The following is a 20,341-nucleotide window of genomic DNA, read 5'->3' on the forward strand; positions in this document are numbered from 1 at the left end:
CAGAGGTGTGGGGAGTGGAGAGTGATACTCTAGGTGGGGCCAGAGCTCATTCGGCAGCTCATGTGGCCTGTCCAGGACAGAGCCCAGAGTGATGGGTGCCTACAGCTCAGTGCGTTCATGAAAGAGAATTTATTGAAAACAGGCTACTGGCTGCTCATCTTGGCACCGGGAAGGGTACCTTTATTACGTGGGTACCAATAAGTTTGGCTTCCAATTTTATTTCACCTCAAAGATTTCCTCCTTAGATGAACAGGTTTCATATAAATATATATATATATATATACATGTCTGTAGAAGTATGGCCGCAAGTGAAGAAAATAGTTTGCTTTTCCCAGGCAGTACCGGCCATGCCAGCAACCAATGCGAAATGCCCAAGTTCCTGACTGCCCGGGAGTGGCTATGCGTGCAGGGGTGGGGGATGCCACTGGCACAGTTGTGGCCTTGGCAGCTCCCTGAAACCACATCCACGGAACAACAGCACAGGGGTGCAAGTGAGGGAAGACAAATATCCTGAGGTCTGGAGGGCCCCCGGGTCAGCAAACCAGAAGGCGGCCATTGAGAGGTACAAGGTCCACCCTTCCCAAGGAAGGAAAAGATATATGCAGAGGCGTGGGGAATAGGGGACTGAACGATCACCGTCCAGTCCAGCCCAGCTGAAGAGTTCCTTGAGACAAGAAGGTCAGACTGGGTTTGCATGTCTGGTTCTGCTGGAAGAAAGACAGGAGAGCCTGCAGGGCAGAATGTATCTGCCCCGTGGACTTGTGGGCAGGAAAGACCTGTGAGTGGCAGAACCCTGACGGTGGTGGGTGTTGAGCTTCAGGGGCAAGAGCGAGCCCTCCGTGGGAACACAAGCAAAGGCAAGGCATCAGCTAAACAAAAACTGAGGCCCTGCTTGGATGTGAGACGGGCACCAACATCTCCTGGCTGGCAGAGGCTCCAGCACTGCCCCCTCACAGGCAGCTGTCCCTGGGTCCAGTCTGGACTGGCAAGGCAGGCTCGCAAGGCGGGGTGAGGGCTCTGGTGACATCCAGAGGCAGCTGCAGTTTCCTGGCCTTGACACTGGGCTTTTGGGCCCCACTCCCAGAGGTGCATGGGAGTCTGGATGGGGAGCAGAAAGGAAGCCCCCAGATGAGCCGCAGTGGGCCAGCTAGCACTGGATGGCCCCCCCAGTCACTGCAGGTTCTGTACAAGCGAAAGACAAGGCACCAGACTGAGAGTTCCCCCTGGGCCCAGCCCGGGCATGGCTGCGTGGGCTCAGCTGTAGTGGTACACGAAGTCGTAGCTACTGGGCTCCCTAGGAATGGGCGGTGGGGCTTCGGGGATCTGGACATTCTCCAGGTCCAGCAGCCGCAGCTTCATCTCCATGCTCAACAGCGTATCTAGGTCACTCTTGGTCAGCTCGCTGGACATGTCCTTCCCCAGGAGGGCACTGAGACCATCGATCCAGATGCAGTACTGGGGGACAAGGGACAAAGGTCACTAAGGGCCCTGCCCAGGCACCATCTTTTTCCTCAGGGACTCAGCAGTCTCATGGGCACTGTCTGTATCAACCATGGGGCTCAATCCTCAGCACCCATGAACCTTCCTGCCATACAGATGTACTATGGACACAGAGCATTACTAGAGCCCCCCCCCATCGCAATAAAACAATAACAATTGAAAAGAACCCCAGAATAGATCTCTCTTAAAAAAAAAAAAGCACTTGGTATGTACTAATGAAGGGGTGGATGTTGTATGATTGAAAGTCAACCATGAACAATTTTATAACTGTGTATCTTATGGTTATTCAATTAAAAAATGTATTTTACAAAACACATTTGGGAGAACAGCAAATATCAGTTGAAGGAGGGTCATTCATTTTTTTGTTTGTTTGTTTTGGGTTACACTTGGCAGTGCTCAGGGGTTGCTCCTGGCTCTCCGCTCAGAAATCACTGCTGGCAGGCTTGGGGGACCGTATGGAATGCCGGGACTCAAACCACCATCCTTCTGCATGCAAGGCAAATGCCTTACCTCCATAATATCTCTTTGGCCCCGGTCATTCCATTTTTAAAAAGATCAATTGTTCTTTTTTGTTTGCTCTGGGAGGCCACACCCAGTGGTGCTCAGGGCTTACTGCTACCTCTATATTAGGGGATCACTCCTGGTGATACTTGGGGGGATCAAATATATTATCAACCCACATCAGCTAGATGCAAGTGCCTTCTCCACTATACTCTCGCAAGTCCAGCTTTTAGTTTGTTTTTGGGCCATACCTGGTGGTGCTCAGGGGATTCACTCTGTGGTGCTGGTGATCAAACGAGGGCTGTACCAAAGCAGCTGCATGTAGGGCAATTGTATCTCCTGTACTATTTCTCTGGTCTGTTCTTTTGTTTTTCATAAGGGATTTAGACTTAAACTCCATAAGATAGTATGAAATGTAATTTAAGAAATGTAATTAAAGGGGCTAGAAAGATAGCATGGAGGTAAGGCATTTGCCTTTCTTGCAGAAGGTCGGTGGTTCGAATCCCAGCATCCCATATGGTCCCCTGTGCCTGCCAGGAGTGATTTCTGAGCATAGAGCCAGGAGTAACCTCTGAGTGCTGGCCGGGTGTGACCCAAAAACCAAAAAAAAAAGGCAATTAAAGGGCTGGAGAGAGCTCAATGGACTAGATACCTGGCACCCTAACTTCTCTAATTTATGATCGCCAGGACATTGCCAGGAATGACCCCTGAGAACCAAAGCTCCCTGCCAAAATAAAAAAGAGATACAATAAAGGGATCATAAAAGCAGGGTAAGCATGTATTAGCAAAGACGCACAAGAATCATGGTGGGATATCAATTGTTTTAAGAGTCAATTTAGGCCTCTTGGTGTGCTACAAGCTGTGACTGTGTAGAAAGAGGAGGCACAGTAAAATCATCCAATATTCACCTCAGCCCAGGCCCTTTGCTTGGACTGCATTGTGAATGGGGTGTGGGGAACATGAAAAAAAAAATGCAGTTGCTGTAATGATAGCACAGCAGTAGGGCGTTTGCCTTGCATGCAGCTGACTCAGGATGGACCTTGGTTTGATCCCCGGTGTCCCATATGGTCCCTCAAGCCAGGATTGATTTCTGAGCCAGGAGTAACCCCTGAGCATCACTGGGCATGGCCCAAAAACCAAAAAAAGAAAAAAAAAAAAAGCGTACTCAGAAATGGGCAGATGGGACATGATGGACATAGGACTCGTTAGTGGGTGATCCAGGCAGCTGACTTTAGAGTCTAGGCTGAAGCCAGGGCACAAAGGGGAAGCCCTGGGGGAGGGTTTGCCTGGTGACTACTCATAAAGAACATGCAAAGAACACTGTCCTGGCCCCAGGGCAATGAGTCAATCTTAGCCAAGTCGTCTTTTCCAGGGAATCATGCGGTTTTGGGGATGAAACATGGACCTTCTGCTGGCAATGTGCGCCAAAAGCCCTGAACTAAGCTCTATGGCTAGAGTTGGGACCCACAGCTATTTCTGAGGACAGTGGTGAGCTGGGAGCAGACAGGGAGAGACTTCCTATCCTGCCAGATCCTCCATGTGCCCCAGATGCCTCTACCACTCACCTCATACTTATTGGGTGCTATGAAGTTCAAGGTCTCGTCAGGGTCGTAGAGAATGGAGAACGCCAGCTCCAGCACCTCCTGAAGAACAAAGGCTTCCTTAGGAGCAAGGCCCAAATGGTTTGAGCTCTGCACCAGGTCTGCAGCAAAGGACCAAATGTCTGGATGGGGATAGGGTGCCATCGAAGTCCCTGGACACACATTATGTGTGATTGGAGAAGAGGCTCAGGGATGACCACCGTGACCACCTACTACTCCCTGTGGGTCATGGCCAAGATGTGACACTTTCAAGATTGAAGAAAATTGTTTTCCATCACAGAGAACCTGGAGATCATCGTGCCCACGACTGCCCATGGCTTTAAGAGATAGTTCGGTAATGGCACTGAGATTCTAACAGCCTTAAAAAGCCACCCCAACAAATTGTGGCCAAAGACAGAACAAATGCCAACCAATAAACTGTCATGGACAGAAACAAACAGAATGTGCTTAACTCCCTGAGTTTAAGACAAAACTGTAGTACAGAAGCTAAAGCACATAGACTGGGTCATCATGATATAGTTCCAACACAGTGATGATACTCTTATCTGGGAGATAGCTGGTTGTTTTTAAAGAAGGTCCATTAAAAGAGAGAGCCAAACATTCACCTTCCTTTGTTATGTCAACAGTCCCACCAGGAAGCCAAGAGTGAAGTCTGCACAGTTCTCCACAAAGGATACAGCACAACCCAAGCAAAAAGCTAAATGGAGACTCCCAGTGTTCAGACCCATCTTGGAATGAGCAGTCAGCATTAGGTCTATGCACAGTGAAGAAAAAGTCTGTGCATGTGGATCTCATAACATATAGTCCCCATCCAGGAGGCCTGGCTAAGATGGTAGATCCACTAGTCCAGTTCAGTCTCTGGATCTCTTGCCAGTTCAGATCACAGAACAAACTAAATCCCAGGGAGGCAATACGCAAAAATCTTGACTCTAGAAAAGTACCAAGCAAAACTGGTTTCTTTGACTACTAAGGTGCTAGGAAAGAAAAGCCAGAGGGTAGTTTATAGATCAAGAAACCTAACAGACTAATGGCAGTGTATGTGAGGCCTGAATCAGTCTGCTGAATGAAAAGGGGAAGAGAAAGAAAGAGAACGAGAGAGAATGTGCACACACGATTCTATACTTTCTTTTTTTTAATTTTATGTTTTGGTTTTTGGGCCACACCCAATGGCGCTCAGGGGTTACTACTGGCTCTGTGCACAGAAATCACTGCTGGCAGGCTTGGGGGACCATATGGGATGCTGGGAATTGAACCCGGGTCCGTCCTGGGTTGACCACATGCAAGGCAAACACTCTACCGCTGTGCTATCTCTCCAGCCCCTCTATACTTTATTCAGCAAGTCAGGATGTGTATAGGACAATTTGCAGAAATCCAAACACTGATGGAATGTTTGATAACAAACAAACATTTTTATGTGCAATCATGGTATTGTAAGTTGGAAAAAGAGCCCTTATATTCTAGACACATATTTTAAATAACTAAATACCAAGGATTTTTCTAAAGCAATAAAAGAGAGGAGCTAAGCCTATGAGAAGAATTTGCCCTTGCTACTGATCCCATGCTTGGGAGGATGTTTATCTGTGAATGTTCAGGATTCCTAGGGAGGAGTCAGGAGTGAGTAAGAGAGCAAGTGGGGGAGCATTCTAGAGGGTTCTAGGCTGTAGAACCCTCGGGTTCCCATTCTCTTCCACTCACCTTGTTCTGTTTTAGGGCACTCTTCTCTTTCATATGGGGACAGTCTTTGCCAGTGACGATGGCTTTAATGTCTGCAACAGGAACTGAGGGACAAGGTGATGTTAGTTCTTAGAAGGTTTATTGCTGCAAGTGGGTGCTGGTGGCTGGGCCAGCAGAGGCCATTCCCAGCCTGCTGCCTGTTCCAGTTGTGATGTTCTCTCTTCTTATCCTCGCTGAGTGAGGCCCTGACCTACAAGCTGGGACCCATCTCTGCACAGTGCCTACTAGAACTTTGGGCTGTCTCCCCAACAACCACAGTGGCCCTGTCAAAATGCAGACCACCTGCCAGGGGGCGATGAGAAACAGAAGCATCTCATTCCAATCCCACTTTATGGGAGTGACCTATTTATCTAGTCATCTGCTGAGGGGGACACAGCGGTAACCCCCCACTTCACAGAAGGATCCAAGATGCAGGTGTAAACTCACTGCAGCTGACTGGAATTAACTGCTAATGAGAGGCTGGGGGAGGGAGGGGGAGATGTTCACTCCGACTGTCTAACCACAGCCATTCTTGCTCTTGACCATTGATCCCAGGGTGTGTGTGTCCCCTCCATGATCTAGAACACCCACTCATTATCAGGAGCCAGGCTCTTCTCCAGCTTACTGGGGGGCAGTCATGAGAGCTGAGCCCCAACAATTAGTATTTATTTTTTTGTTTGTTTTTGGGCCACACCCAGTGATGCTCAGGGGTTACTCCTGGCTTGGGGGAGCAAATGGGATGCCGGGGATCAAACCGTGGTCCATCCTAGGTTAGCACGTGCAAGGAAAACGCCCTACTGCTTACGCCACCACTCCGGCCCCAAACATAAGCCCAGTATTCACTAGTGAATTCTTTCAAACCTTTATTTTATTTATTTGTTTGTTTTTTGGGTCACACCCAGCAGCGTGCAGGGGTTACTCCTGGCTTTGTGCTCAGAAATTGCTCCTGGCAGGCATGGGGGACCACATGGGATTCAAACCACCATCTGTCCTGGATCAGCTGCATGCAAGGCATGCATTGTGCTATCTCTCTGGCCCCCCAACAAGTAGTTTTTGAGAGATCAGGCCATGACCAGACAATCATTTGGAAACCGCCTCAGGCTGGGTCCAGCTACTTCATGACAGTGACTGTGACAGGAACCTACTAGGGCCAGAGTGATAGCATAGCAGGCAGGGTGGTTTGCCTTGCATGTGGCAGATGGGGGTTTGATTACCTGACACCCCATATGGCCCTTGAGCACTATCAGAAACAAAACTGAAAAAGAAAGAAACTTACTTTTGGGGCTGGAGAGATAGCATGGAGGTAAGGCATTTGCCTTTCATGCAGGACAGTGGTTCGAATCCCAGCATCCCATATGGTCCCCAGGAGCGATTTTTGAGCGTAGAGCCAGAAGTATACTCTGAGCACTGCTGGGTATGACCCAAAATCCAAAAACCAAAAAAACAAAAAACAAAAAAAAAACCCAAAAAACTTACTTTTTTCCTGCAGCAATTCAAATGTCACCTCCCCTTGAGGGTTGTCGTCCAGGTCGCCATAGTGTAGGACCTTGTGGTTCAGTGCCAAGCGGCAGTACCAGAATCTTTCTAGAACACAGCAGGGGACAGGCCAAGAGGTGAGTGAGGAGCACTCTAGGAAATGGGGTAATATCAACCTGTGTCCCCCACAGCAATGGGCCTGCAGGTGGGTAGGGGCAGAACGTGCCAGGGCAGGAGGTGGGGGTGGGTGTCCCTCTGGCCCTCACCTTGCCTCCGTCGATTCCCAATCTTCCGGAAGCTGCTACCCTCACACAGCCGGTTCAGGCGCTGCTGCTTGATCAGCTCCAGGATCTCAGGCTGAATCTTCTCCCGCAGTTCCCTGTGAGGGAAGGGACCACAGCACTGAGGAAGGTGTAGGTCATGGGGCTGCAGGGCTGCTAGATCACTGCCCATTCTTCCTTGGGCACCCGCAGGGCTGGCACTAACACAATCGGTGGTGATTGGAAGTCGTCCTGACTCATCCGCTCCGACTGGCGCAGCCGCAGGATCTCTGAGTAGCTCAGGCTCCGTAGTTTGCTCTTGAACTGGTCCAGGGAGTTGGGTTTGGAGGGCAGAGCCCGTGTGATCTGCTCTCGAACCACCTGCATGACCTGCGTGCGGGGAGTGTGGCCATAAATGGTGAGCTGCGTGCGGGGAGTGTGGCCATAAATGGGCCCAGAGCTGGCCCAGGGCTGGCCCAGCCACACCCAGACCTTGTTGAAGTCCTCGGCCGTGGCCCTCATCTCCTTCCAGGTCTTGTTCAGCAGCTGGATACAGATGCCGAAGAGCTCTTCGAAGGCCCGGTCGTGGGTGAAGAACATGGGGTGGTAATCATTCCGTCCTTCATTGGCTGGGTGAGGCAGAAAGGAGGGCAGGGATGAAGCAGGGTAGAGCTACTTTCTCTACCCCTGAGGCTGCTTTTCAATGCTGGGCTCCTGGCCTGGCACTGTGCTGGGACTCAAATGCAGGGGCACACAGGACATCTGGGCTTGCCAACCTCACATCCAGCAATGGCCATGAGCTCACACATACAGGGAAGACAGGGTGGGGGCTGGGGGATGGTATGGCCAAGGTTCCTTGGGGTGGCAGTGCTGACTTACGGAGCTCCCCGACCTGCAGGATCTCACACAACATCTTGGTGAGCTCGATGGCACTGCGGCCAAAGGGGCATTCGTGCTTGTCTTCCCGGCTGCTATTTTCCAGGACGATCTGCGGGGATAGGAGGGCGATGAGGAGGTGAGCAGTGGAGGTGGGGGGGGGGGGCGGGGGTAGTGAGCAGGAAAGAGCTGGGCCCAGCCCTTACCCGAATGTAAGTGTCCTGATGGAACTTGGCCAAGTACAGCATGTTGTCAAGTGCCAGCATCCCTGGGGGTGTCTGGGTGAAGTCCATGGCGGGGTTGATGTGGTTCTGGAGGAACAATGAAACCCAGCTGAGATGAGGGTGAGTGCCATATCCTGGGAGCTCCTCTGTTCCCCCCAGCACACCTCATTGGGTGTCTGCAGCAGGCCTGTTCTGGAGGGTGGGGCCATGGGCCATGGCCTGCTGCCTGGAACCCAGCATGACTGAGTCATCCTCCTAGAGCTGGGTCTCACCAACAATGAGCTGCTCTAGCTCTCCTTATGGGGAATTCTGCTCAGGGCCTACATCCAGCTTTGCTCAGGAAGGCTCAAGGGACAACATGGAGTGCTGGGGTCAGCCCCATACCAGGCAAATACCTTATATGCTATACTTGGACCCATGACTCTCAATGCTTTGAAGAAGACCAGCAACCTCTGGACCCCTGGTTCCTACCTTGAGGCCAAGTGTGGCACTTAAATTTGAGAACTGCCAGTTTCCTTCCCACTTTTCAGTTATTTGCTGTGGCTAGCTTTGAGGAGACAGGGTGGGCCCTAGGGCTTCCCAGCCACACCTGTGCCAGCAGTACTCACAGTGAACCCCAGCATCTTGTAGTCCTTGGTGTACATGGCTTTACGCTTCTCGGTGCCACTCCCGGGGTCTGGCTCAGCATCGAATGCGATCCTCCTCAGCTCAAAGATGATGTCTCTTTGTGCCTGGACAGGGTACAGGGTCGAACCACAGTAAGAGGCTAACCCAGGCTCAGACCCTAGCACCCAGATAGGTCCACTGAGCCCTGCCAGGAGTGAGCCCTGAGTATCACCAGGTGTGGATCCAAACCTCCCCACAAAGAAGAGACAGATTGAGTGAGCGAGGAAATAAGTGAATGAGGCCCTGAGCTGAACCCAGCCCTGACAGTAGAACTTCTAGGAGGGATTACTAGATGGGACAAGGTGGTCCTGGGGAAACACCCAGCAGGACACAGGTCAGGAGGCACTACAATGAACATGCAGGCCAGCGATGCAGTGGGGAGACACACGTGTGCCACAGCCACAAAGCCTGGTGGGGCTTGGCACCACCCAGCACCTGCCTGGTCATTGGGGTCCATCTTGGTCATCATCCTTTCCTCCAGCAGGTTAAAGGTCAGAACCTGGAGGACGTAGAGCTGATGAGCCATCTCTGTCTTGATGGGGCGGTTCCCACGGATGACATGCTGTGGGGAGAGGAGCAAAGACAGGGCCAGGTGTGGGGTGGGACGGGGTCACTTGGCTGGAGATCTGGAGATGAAGGAATAGGGCCCAGCATCCCTTTCTGGAAGGGGCTGGGGGCTGGAGTATGACTGTGCCTATTCACTGCAGGCTCTGAGAGGCACCCTCCTCCTCCCTACTTCTTTGCACACCTTTAGGCAGAGCAGAGTGTAAGGACAGGCAGAGGCTGTGCCTAAGAGAGGGGTACAGGTGGTAAAATTGCACACCACAGACAGGCTGTGGGGTGGAGGCCACTCCCTCATGTCTCACAGGGCCGTATCCCCCAGATACATCAAGTGCTTCCTGGGGGTTTTCTACAAAGGTCAGTGTCATGCACTTCTACTGACCCTGCTCCCCTCTGAACAAGGGGAGACACTCCACTGGCCACCCCAGCTGCTCTAGACTTTGGAGCACCTCCTGAGTCAGAGGCTGTGGGTTCTGCTCAGAATGGGAAGGTCTCTGAGACTCACAGTTTCTAGGGTCATGCTAGGTGGGCATGGAGGAGGCACTGGGGTTGATTCCCCAGCATGATTTAAAAAACAACATCCACAAAAAAATAAAACAAAAACCTCTCCAGCTTAAGCAGTGTCTGGTGTGATTATTAAGTGACCTCATGGCCAAACACTCAACACAAATTTCTATCATAATAATATGACTGGAACAGCAGCAGTTGACTTAAGGCATAGTAATAGAACAAGGGGAACAAAATCTGGCTTGTGCTAGGAACTTACATTCAGGATTATGGAGCGAAGGTGCTTCTGTGCAAAGGCGTTAGCCATGTCCTGACAAGAAAGAAAAGAGAGAAACGGCATGAGGCCAGCACAAGGCTGCCCAGCAAGGGAGCCAGGCGAGATCAGAGCTGACCTTGCTTCCCTCTGAATAAGCTGGGACATTCCACCCGCCACTCCCATGCTTGAGTCAGGAAAGCCCTCTCACTCTCTCAGAGTGAAAACATTGATGGATGCAAACGAAGCGACCCTGCCCTGGGCAGGGCACGAACGTCGCAGAGGACAAGACAGGCAAGTCACAGGATGTCAGGAATGGACAGTGTGTGCATGGCCAAGCCCAGGCGTGTGTGGCTGTAGACATGATCCAAAGGAAGGGTGGCAGAGGGACCTGGAAGAAAGGGCCAGGCCCAGCTCAACACTCTATACCCTGTGATGGGCCGCAGCACTGCACTGTAGAGCAGCTGTGTACAGAGTCTACATCACCTCTGACCAGGAGAACGATGGCTGTCAGAGGGCCCCAGCACTCTGGAAATAGAGGCTCCTTCCTGAGTGCTCTTCTCAGAGGTGTGTGTGTGTGTGTGTGTGTGTAACTTTTAAGTGTGCTCTTCTCAGGTGTGTACTGCCTGGTGTAACACCTCATTTATGCAGCACTCTGGAAATAGAGGCTCCTCCCTGGAAATAGAGGCTCCTCCTCTCTTCTCAGTGTGTGTGTGTGTGTGTGTGTGTGTGTGTGTGTGTGTGTGTGTGTGTGTGTGTGTGTGTGTGTGTAGCTTTAAGTGTGCTCTTCTCAGGTGTGTGTGTGTAGCTTGAAGCATGGCCTCAGCATCATTATCTTAGATCATTCTTATGCAAATCTTTAAAAAAATATTTCCTATGCATTCTTCCTTTCTGAAGAGCCAACAATGGGTTATGATTTAATCACCACCTAGGACGTGGCTTCCTCCAAGCAAACAGCAGTTATTATTCTGTGTTGTGACACTAGAGCACCCTGAGGAGCTATTGCGATGCTGAGCTATCTTCCCCCCAAACAAAATGGTCCTGGATTTGACAGCTTTTCCTAATTCTCCTGTCTCCTCCCAGAATGTCAGCCATCACTTTTCCCTTATAATGTTAATTAGTATGACTTCACTCTCTGAACTACTGCCTCAGTTTAATTTTTATAGATAATTCCCAATCAATGGGCCTGAGGGAAATGTCACACAGATGTATCCCAAGAAGCGCAGATCCAGGAGGCGCTGCCATTTCCCCAGGAGCCCAAAGTCTCAAGTCTGTATTTCCAGCTATATTCAGGGCTGACAGCATAAGGTAGTAAGCTTTACTGTGCACTCTAAGCACATACTGGCTGGCAGAGAAGTATGGTGGTGAGAAACTCCTCTGGTAGCTCAAGGTCATGCCAGGAAATAGTCCTGCAGGGTGGGTAGAGAACTGTGTCCACTGGGGCACACTGAGGCCTCAATCCAGAAGCTTCTCTATGGGGTTGGTGGGAAACCCCCTGGTCCCTTTTCACTGCCTCATAAAACTGACCTAACTATGAAACCAACATCCAAGCGTCCCTTGCTCAACAGCCTGAGCCTTTTCAAACTTCCCTGGATCTCAAAAGCAGCCTGAGCTCGGGGTCAACAGGCCAGAACTCCATACACTTTAGGACTTCCCACATGAAAATCATGGGAGATTTCCAAATCTGATCTTCCCTGGAAGAACCACAAACCCAATGTAAAGGAAGTTACAAAAGAAAAACTGGGCTACATTCCCAGGGTGAGGGTGAAGAACCCCCATATGTAAATGACAGTGCTACTTACAGTGACAGGCAGGTCTAGTGGGTTAAGGTGCTTGTCCTGCCGGCGGGAAGCAAAAAAGCACAGAGAGAAGCAGATGGAAGAATGAGCTTTCAGCTGACATTCAAAGCAGGAAAGGGAGGGAAAGAGATTCGCAGAGCAAAGCCATCTGATAGGGACGAGGACACACAGAACCACAGATGCCCACTGGGATCTACAGAGAGCTCAGGGGCGGAGCCCATGAGATGGAGAGAGGATGGAAATTCTTTTGTGAAGCCACATGGGTTTTCAGCAGAGAAATCCAGGGTGTTGGTATGGCCAGCACCTTGAGATCATGCCTTCTGGCCCTCTCACTTGACAGAGATGGAAACTGAGCTCCATCCCTTTTGATGGGAACTCCACTCTTGGGGCCCTGACTGGGTCAGCTGTTGCTTAGGTCCAGAGACACCCACTTCCTCACAGGTGACTGGTGAGGAAACAGGATTGGAGAAGCAGGAGAAGGGCACAAAGATGGGAAGGAAGACACTGAGAGGTTAGACCTAGTCCATTACATGGAAGTGCCACACCAGGGCCTCTCTCCTACTTCTGTTCCTAGGGAGCAATATGGGTCTCTGGAATCAACAGAGGGGCTCCAAGCGGCTCACCTTCTTGATCCAGGAGCCAGGGCTTGGCATAAAGGGATCAGTGAGGCCTGAGGCCAGTTTGTATTGTCAGGGTAAGGGAAAGCCTCAGAGATTGTGGCTGGCTTCCACAGCAAAGAGAACTAGCTGCCCACAACACAAAATAGCTTCAGGTCCTCTCCCTAAAAAAAGTTTTCTCTTTTGAAGACCCAGCTGGTCCTCTCCCATGTGGCCCCCTAAGGATCTCTGGCCAGAGAGGGACAGGAAGAAGGATTGAGATAATGGCCTGTTCCCTGTGGGCAACTAGTACTATTTCTTCTGGCATGACAGGTAAAAAGCTTGAGAAGACAACCACAAACCTGTCGCTTGTCCTCAGGTGCCTTCAGAAAAAGTGCGTTGATCAGTGCAATAGCATAGGTCTGGATTTCCTGGTTGGAGCTGCAACAACAGAGAGAAAAGCAATGGGGTTAGGAGGCTGAGAGCGAGATAATGATATAGATGGGTCAGCACTGCATGAGTCACCAAAGCCTTAAAAGGGGTAGTTCCATCAGTGGACATTTATTTCTGCCAATGTAGGGCTCAGAGCTGTGTATGGGCAAATGGCCACTGTGCCCTGAAGTCCTGATAAAAAAAGCAGTGCAGGGGCTAAGACTAATATGGCAGGTAGGGCATTTGCCTGGCACATGGCTAATCTGAGTTCAGTCCTGGAACCCACGTGGTCGGTTCCCTGTGCACTGCCAGGAGTGATCCCTAAATTTAGAACAACATAAGATGTGCCCCTCTCCTTCCAGAAGAAAAGCATAGCAACTCATTCAAATAGCCCCTCTCTTCACATGAAAATCCAGATGGCCACATCAAAAACCATGTTTTATGGTCAAATATCAGGAGTGGCCCAGAATATGTATGAGCTCTAAGAGAGTGATTCAGAAATGTGACTATGTAGTTGATGACAAGTTTTTTTTTGTTTATTTTTTTTTTTTTTTTAGGTTTTTGGTTTTTGGGCCACACCCGGAGGTGCTCAGGGGTTACTCCTGGCTATCTGCTCAGAAATAGCTCCTGGCAGGCATGGGGACCATATGGGACACCGGGATTCAAACCAACCACCTTTGTTCCTGGATAGGCTGCTTGCAAGGCAAACGCCACTGTGCTATCTCTCCGGGCTCAAGATAAGTTTTTTATTTCTAAAAAAGATGACAGTCCAGAGCTGTTACTAGATTTCCAAAGGCACCTCCGGTGCAGGCAAGACTTAAAACTCCCTTTTGGAAGAATCAGTTAACATGGGGATATGGTCAAGATGTATCATTCAATGAAAGTCATGGTACACATAGCATACAGAAAATATCCCAGTTTTGTCTTCCAAATGTGAATGTAAATCCTAAACTTCTGGCACTTGCCAAGATATTTCTGTGGGGTACTTCATGGGCATATCCTGGGTAAGGGTATGTAGTGGGCATGTTCCAGGACTTGTCTTGTTACGCAGTGGGTGTGTCCTGGGCCCATGTGTTAAGTATATCCTGTGGCTCTCTTCCCACAGAAGCAGATGGCTTCCTTTTCAGGAAGGGGTGGGGGGTGTCTAGAAATCTTAGAAAGGACACTAGGCTTCCTAGCTCCCAAGAGTAAGGGACCTAATGTCTGGTCACAGTTATGGATTAAAAGTACTCATTGATCGAGCCTGGAGAAATGCTACATTCTTCCACCCTTCTTAGAGAGGCCCTGCATTATTTCCAAGTCAGGGACAAAGAATTCCATAAGTATGAGAAGGAAGGGGCTGGAGAGATGTCTCAAAGGGCCGATGTTCTGCTTTACATGTAGGAGGCCTAGGTACAATCCCAAGTGAGCTCAGTAATTAAGTGCAGTGATCACTGATAAGTAGGCCAAAGATCCCTGATAATTAAGCCAATTGATTCTGATCATTAAGCCCCAAACAAAACCAAATCCTTTTTCAGGTACCAAGGAGAAATTAGAAATGCAACTCCTGTGTCTTCACTAAGCTTAGTAGAAAGAAAGAGGGAGGAAGCAGAGCTGAGTGAAGATGAGGTCCCCTAGATAAATGCATCAGGAACATGCCCCCACATCTGGAAGGGGAAACTGGCTATTATATGTCTTTGATACTAGCACGTAACAAGACCCAGGGAAAAGTCCAGAGAGTTATCATATATTGCTGTTCAGCACTTAAAATTGTGTAGAATGGCTGAAAGGGAAAATATTTGGAATAAGAGGAACAGTTCTCTAAAGAGGTCTCCTGTCTCCTGGTTTCATTATTCAGTGGGATATTTGAGGATATATGCTTCTTTAAGAAACAAAAGGGGCTAGGGTGATAGTATAGTGGGCAAAGCACTTGCATTGTATGTGGCCAATTCAGATTTGATCCCCAGAACCCTTGAGCCTACTATGAGTGATTCCTGAGAATAGGTATAACCCTGAGCACTGATGGATATGGCTCAAAATCAAAACAAAACAAAAAACCCCAAGAAGGATTGAAGTGATAGCACAGAGGTAGGGTGTTTGCCTTGCACACAGCCTACAAGGGACGGACCAGGATTCGATCCCTGGAGCCTACCAGGAGCAATTTCTGAACACATCCAGAAGTAAGCCCTGAGCGATGCAGGGTGTGCCTCCCCTCAAAAAAACCAAACCAAACCAATAACAACAACAACAAAAATCTCCTCTCTCTCTCTCTCTCTCTCTCTCTCTCTCTCTCTCTCTCTCTCTCTCTCTCTCTCTCTCTCTCTCCCTCCCTCCCTCTCCCTCTCCCCCTCTCCCTCTCCCTCTCCCTCTCCCTCTCCCTCCCTCCCCATCCTTTGACACACCTGACAAAAAATTTGTTTGAAAAAAAAAAAAAACCAACACAAAAACCCCCAAGAAAATAAAGAGATAGTACAGCAGTACCTTTGATAGGGCATTTGCCTTGCACACTGCTGACCTTGTTTCGATCCGCAATATCCCTTACGTTCCTCCAAGCACTGCCAGAGTGCAGTCAAGAATAACTCCTGAGTACAGTTAAACGTGACCCCAAAACCAAACAATAAAATCCCGAAGCAACCAAACAGGACATGGTCCAGAGGGACAAAAGCATCTAACCAGGTCTAGAACCATCATAGTGCAGAGGGCTAAGGGAAACTGCTCTGTCCAGGCTAAGAAACCTGCTCTCTGTCAAGGGCTGTTTGGAGATTTACTATATGGTCACTGAGAGGCAGAACGTATAGGCTGATGGGCTGTGGGCATTGTACAGCAGCAGATATGTCAGACCCGTTCCAAGATGTGTCCCACACCTGCTCTAACCCAGTGGCAAGGTGAGGCACAAGGAATTTATAGGGGAGTATGGCATGGTCAATGGGTCTGAATCAGGGCAGGAAAGCTGACAAGAGCATGGAAGAGAAGGTGAGGGAAGAAATGTGTAGCCCAGCCCTAGAAATAAAGAGGTAAAACATGACTGAAGAATGAGGCTGAGGGAAAAGGGAAAAGGGGATGGAGGCAGGCAGTGAGGGAAGTGCAGAGGACAGAGGTCGGCAGGGGCCTCGGTGCCTTACTCACACCTGCAGGTGGGAGATGAGTTGCCCCACTGTGATCTCCTCAGCGATCTTCTGATACAGACTCTGGCTGTTCAGGACCATGCTCTCCAGGATGGCCAGAGACCTCTGGAGGATAGACACATCCACCATGGGCTGGCTCACATACCCCGCAATCTATAGTTGGGAGGGGAAAACCAGTCAGCATGTCATGGGCAGCTACCCACAGGCAGACAGACACCCAGCAGGTGGCTGTCCTTTCTCAAGTGCCAGGAATTCCCTAGGCATGGACAAATGCCTCCGTCTCATACCACTGTCCATAGCCCTGTATCCTCTCCCAAGTTTAAATCTGAATCTTCTTTTCATAAAGAGGTCTGAAGAAAACTAAGGGTAAACGTTCTCTCCAAGCCCCGAACTCGACCTGCCACCCACAACACAGACCTGAGAGGTTGAAAAAAGGCCCTTTAAGTCTTCCAGTCCACCAGCCAATCCAACACCCTTGATGCAAGCTCCTTTCACTTTTGCCTACACACCTCTGACTTCGGGGAAACTCAGTATCCTGGCCATAGGGGGCCAGCGAGGTGACGCTAGAGGTAAGATGTCTGCCTTGCAAGAGCTAGCCAAGGAAGAACCGCGGTTCGATCCCCCCCGGCGTCCCATACGGTCCCCCCAAGCCAGGGGCAATTTCTGAGCACCTAGCCAGGAGTAACCCCTGAGCATCAAATGGGTGTGGCCCGAAAAAGCAAAAAAAAAAAAAAAAAAAATCCTGGCCATAGAGAACTGAAGGACAGAGTGGTAGTACAGTGAACAAGGTGCTTGCCTTGCATGCTGCTGACCACTGGGTTCCATCCCCAACATCCCTTTCTGTCTCCCAAGTGTCAGAGAAGTAATTCCAGAGTGCAGAGCCAGAAATAAACCCCTGAGCACCACTGGTGTGGCCTAAAATCCCAAACAATAGACAATAACAATAACAAAAAACAAACAGGGAGAGCTGAAATTCAAGGGCAACCAACAGAGCACCACTCGCTGGCTTCAATTCAACTCTCTAAATTGGCAGCTGGAGAAGAATGAGAAGGGGAGACTTCAAATGCCTCCTCTATCTCTGAGCTCCGCCCACTGACCCCAACCTGTTGCAGGGCAGATCTGTGAGTGGGAGGCAGGTCTGACATGCAAATCTGAAGAGAAGTGGAAGCCCAGGATGTAGCTAGTGGCCTAGCTGGCGTGATCCCAATTCTCCCTGGCAGAACAGCTGTTCCTACCGTGGCTGGATGCCCACATAGGGGCCCACCTGGCCATATGCCTGTGAGGAAACTCAGACCAGTCTTCCCAGAGCCCAGCAAGCCTTCTGGTGTCAGCAGAACCCCATATACCTGAGCTCAATGGGAGGCAAGGGAGAAGAGAATGGCGTGAGTCTGGAGGCCTCACCTGCTTGATGAAAGTGATGGAAACCATGTCCCAGGAGACGATTCCATGATCCATGAGTTCTAAGAAGGCGGTCAGGGTGAATGCCAGCATCTCGCTGTAGCTGAGACACACACAGAACAAACCAAGATTCAGAACCAGACTCACAGAGGATTAGGGGGTAGGCCCAAAGGGACAGGGCACAGACTTCCATAGGATCACCCCTGGGCCACGGGATGGGGGCTCAGAACCTCTGTTCTGCTGTCCCCACATGGAGCTAGTTCAGAGGAAGGGGCATTACATTCTCTTTACATCACCGCACTGCAGACACTGTTCAAGTATTCCCCAATCCAGCCAGGTATCAGCTGCACCCAATTCTTGAGGGGTAGGGGGTTCTCTACAGAAGTTTCTGTGCCACAACCATATATTTTGTTGTTGTTGAGGCACAACTGGCAATGCTGGGGTTACTCCTGGTTTTGCACTTAGGGATCATTCCTAGTGGACTCAGGGATGGACTATGTGATATCAGGAAACAAACCCATGTTGGCAATGTGCAAGGCAAATAAACTCCCTGATGTATTATTGTTCCAGGCCCAACCATGATCTTCTTTAGGCCAAAGGGTCACAGTACACAGGAAAAAGGACAAATTTTGGCTCTGTGTCCAATTCCTGCTCAACTATTCATTGGTCAAACTTTATCTTTCAAACTTGAAATCCTTCTGGGGCAAAACTCACTGGACTTGACTTGTTGGACTGGGTTGTGGGCAAGATGACAAAGTGTGCAGACAAAGAATAAGTACAGAAATAGTGTTACCTTGGCTTATGCTTTAAACATGAAGCCCGGCCACATATACATAAGCTCTGTGCCCACTGACAATGCGCGTTCACTTCGGTGCTGAGCCACACTTCTCCTGGCCACTCCGCAGCAAGAGAAATATGATCCCTGCTTTTTCAACAGGAAGAAACGCAGCCCGGCCCAGCCCCAATCTCCCAGGAGCAGGTGGAAATGGCAAAAAAAGCTGGGATGGGCTCCTGGCAGCCAAGGGCTTCAGGATTTCAGCACAGTTAGAAAGCCGAGGCTTAAAACAAAGACCTGTGATTCATGGATTGGCTGAAATATTCAATAGCGGAGCCATGGGCTAAATGATTTCTGACTCCCCTCTGTGAGCGTCTCTCTGCTAGCTTAGGAGACAAGTAAAACATCTGTTTCTTTCCTCACTGTTGATCACAAGGCCAAGTTCCCACCGATTCATTTTAACCCTGACATTTCTTCAAAGATGTTCATGTTATACAGATGCACAGTTCTGATCTCTGTCCTCGGAGTACTAAAAAGTGTGTGTGTGTGTGTGTGTGTGTGTGTGTGTGTGTGTGTGTGTGTGTGTGTGTGTGTGAGTGCGCGTGCTATGGGGATGTGTGTGACCTATGGGCACAACTAAAAGTGTGTGTGTGTGTGTGTGTGTGTGTGTGTGAGCGTGCGTGCTATGGGGATGTGTGTGACCTATGGGCACAAACAGAGGCAGGCCTATGCGTATATGGAGTAGCAGGGGGACTGAGTGGCTCAGGACAATACCCGCTTGGGTACAGGACCTCCAGGAGGCCAGGCATACCACCTTGCTCATTTCTCTGTCCCTGATTCTTCATGCTCACTTGGCAAAGTATGGTTTGGTACTGTCACTTAGCAGGGGTGAACCCAGGGTTTGGGCACAGCCCTGTAAGCTGATGTGCTCCTTAAGCTAGTTGAACTGAGAGATACAGGAAGGGTCAGCAGTGGGTCATACTCACTGGGACAAGAGCTTGGCGCCACTCTCCACCAGCCGGGTCAGCACCACGATGCCGTCCATGTTGATGAACTCGGTGGCGAAGGTCACATCTGCAGAGAGCTTGGCGAGCTCCTTCATGGCATCTAGCCGGGTGTCCATACTGGAGGACTGGGTCCGCTCCATCAGCTGGCGTGCGGCCCGGGACTGGGAGAGACCAGGAGCGAGAGCTCTGCCATCTGCTTGTGGCCCCAACCACAGGCCAACTCACAGGGGACTTACCGGGGACAGCCACGTCCGAATCAGAGCTACACTCTGACACCGCTGAGAAGTTGCTAAATGAAACCTCTATTAGGATCAATTGAGAATTAGCAGAGCAATAATAGCTAGCATGTTATATGAATCCTTTCTGAACCACGAACCACTCTGCTCCTTGGAGGAAATCAACTCTCACAGAGGGCTGGAGCAAAAGCACAGCAGGTAGGGTCTTGTCTTGGACCCCGGAACCCTATGGGTTTCCCCCAATCCCAGGAGTGGATTGTACTCAGCCTGAGTACTGAACCAGGAGTAAGCCCTGAGCACCACCAGGTGTGACCCCCCCCCCCAAAAAAAAAAAAAGAAAGAAAAAAAGAGTTTCCCTCTGAGAGAAGATAAGAGGGGACAGCCTGCTCACTGTGGCTGATCTCTGAGCTACAGAGAATGGAGATGGGTTCGAGGTGGGCATGCCCTCACTAGATTTAAGCTGCCTGACAACAGTGGAGGCTGTCTGCAGAGGTACTGAGCTCTCGGGCTCTGGAGGCAATTAAGGAGAATAGGGCGGTCATCTGTCAAAGAGGCTACTGAAGGTTCTTGTACTGGGTGAATTTGATCTGAGGAAACTACCAGAAGATGTAACAGGCCTGACAGTATTTTGCCCCTAACCCCCTCTCAAAAACTTTATCACAGTACCAAAAAGTGATAGTCCTGGTAAAACAGTCCAGCCAGAGGCAGCTAGTTTCAGAGAGCTCTCAGATGAAGTTGCTTCCAGTGCAAGAAAAAAGATCTTGCAGGGCTCCTACCTGCAATTCCAAATAGACCCTTTTTTCTCTTCAGATGGGAGCAAACAGCCCTGCATTTAGGAGGCCCCTACTAGGGCCAT

General features: G+C 50.0%; 1 protein-coding gene and 1 pseudogene across 1 annotated transcript in view; one reads left to right on the top strand and one right to left on the bottom strand.

Moving 5' to 3' along the window:
* Positions 1 to 759: 759 nt before the first annotated feature.
* Positions 760 to 20,341, bottom strand: part of ELMO2 (engulfment and cell motility 2) — a 36,241-nt gene continuing 16,659 nt past the window's right edge. Inside the window, exons 6-22 of the mRNA XM_049780518.1 lie at positions 19,229 to 19,410; positions 17,471 to 17,570; positions 16,071 to 16,222; positions 12,896 to 12,974; positions 11,941 to 11,976; positions 10,145 to 10,195; positions 9,257 to 9,379; positions 8,760 to 8,882; positions 8,134 to 8,238; positions 7,931 to 8,039; positions 7,544 to 7,680; positions 7,278 to 7,441; positions 7,058 to 7,170; positions 6,792 to 6,899; positions 5,298 to 5,380; positions 3,567 to 3,644; positions 760 to 1,455 (exon numbers count right to left, since the gene is read on the bottom strand). Of these exons, the coding sequence (XP_049636475.1) occupies positions 1,255 to 1,455; positions 3,567 to 3,644; positions 5,298 to 5,380; positions 6,792 to 6,899; positions 7,058 to 7,170; positions 7,278 to 7,441; positions 7,544 to 7,680; positions 7,931 to 8,039; positions 8,134 to 8,238; positions 8,760 to 8,882; positions 9,257 to 9,379; positions 10,145 to 10,195; positions 11,941 to 11,976; positions 12,896 to 12,974; positions 16,071 to 16,222; positions 17,471 to 17,570; positions 19,229 to 19,410 (1,944 nt within the window). The 3' untranslated portion in view covers positions 760 to 1,254. The remainder of the gene's footprint in view (positions 1,456 to 3,566; positions 3,645 to 5,297; positions 5,381 to 6,791; positions 6,900 to 7,057; positions 7,171 to 7,277; positions 7,442 to 7,543; positions 7,681 to 7,930; positions 8,040 to 8,133; positions 8,239 to 8,759; positions 8,883 to 9,256; positions 9,380 to 10,144; positions 10,196 to 11,940; positions 11,977 to 12,895; positions 12,975 to 16,070; positions 16,223 to 17,470; positions 17,571 to 19,228; positions 19,411 to 20,341) is intronic.
* On the top strand, positions 2,840 to 2,955 carry LOC126019434 (uncharacterized; annotated as a pseudogene).

This window comes from Suncus etruscus, chromosome 9 (assembly GCF_024139225.1).
Source record: "Suncus etruscus isolate mSunEtr1 chromosome 9, mSunEtr1.pri.cur, whole genome shotgun sequence".
NCBI classification, from domain to species: domain Eukaryota; kingdom Metazoa; phylum Chordata; class Mammalia; order Eulipotyphla; family Soricidae; genus Suncus; species Suncus etruscus.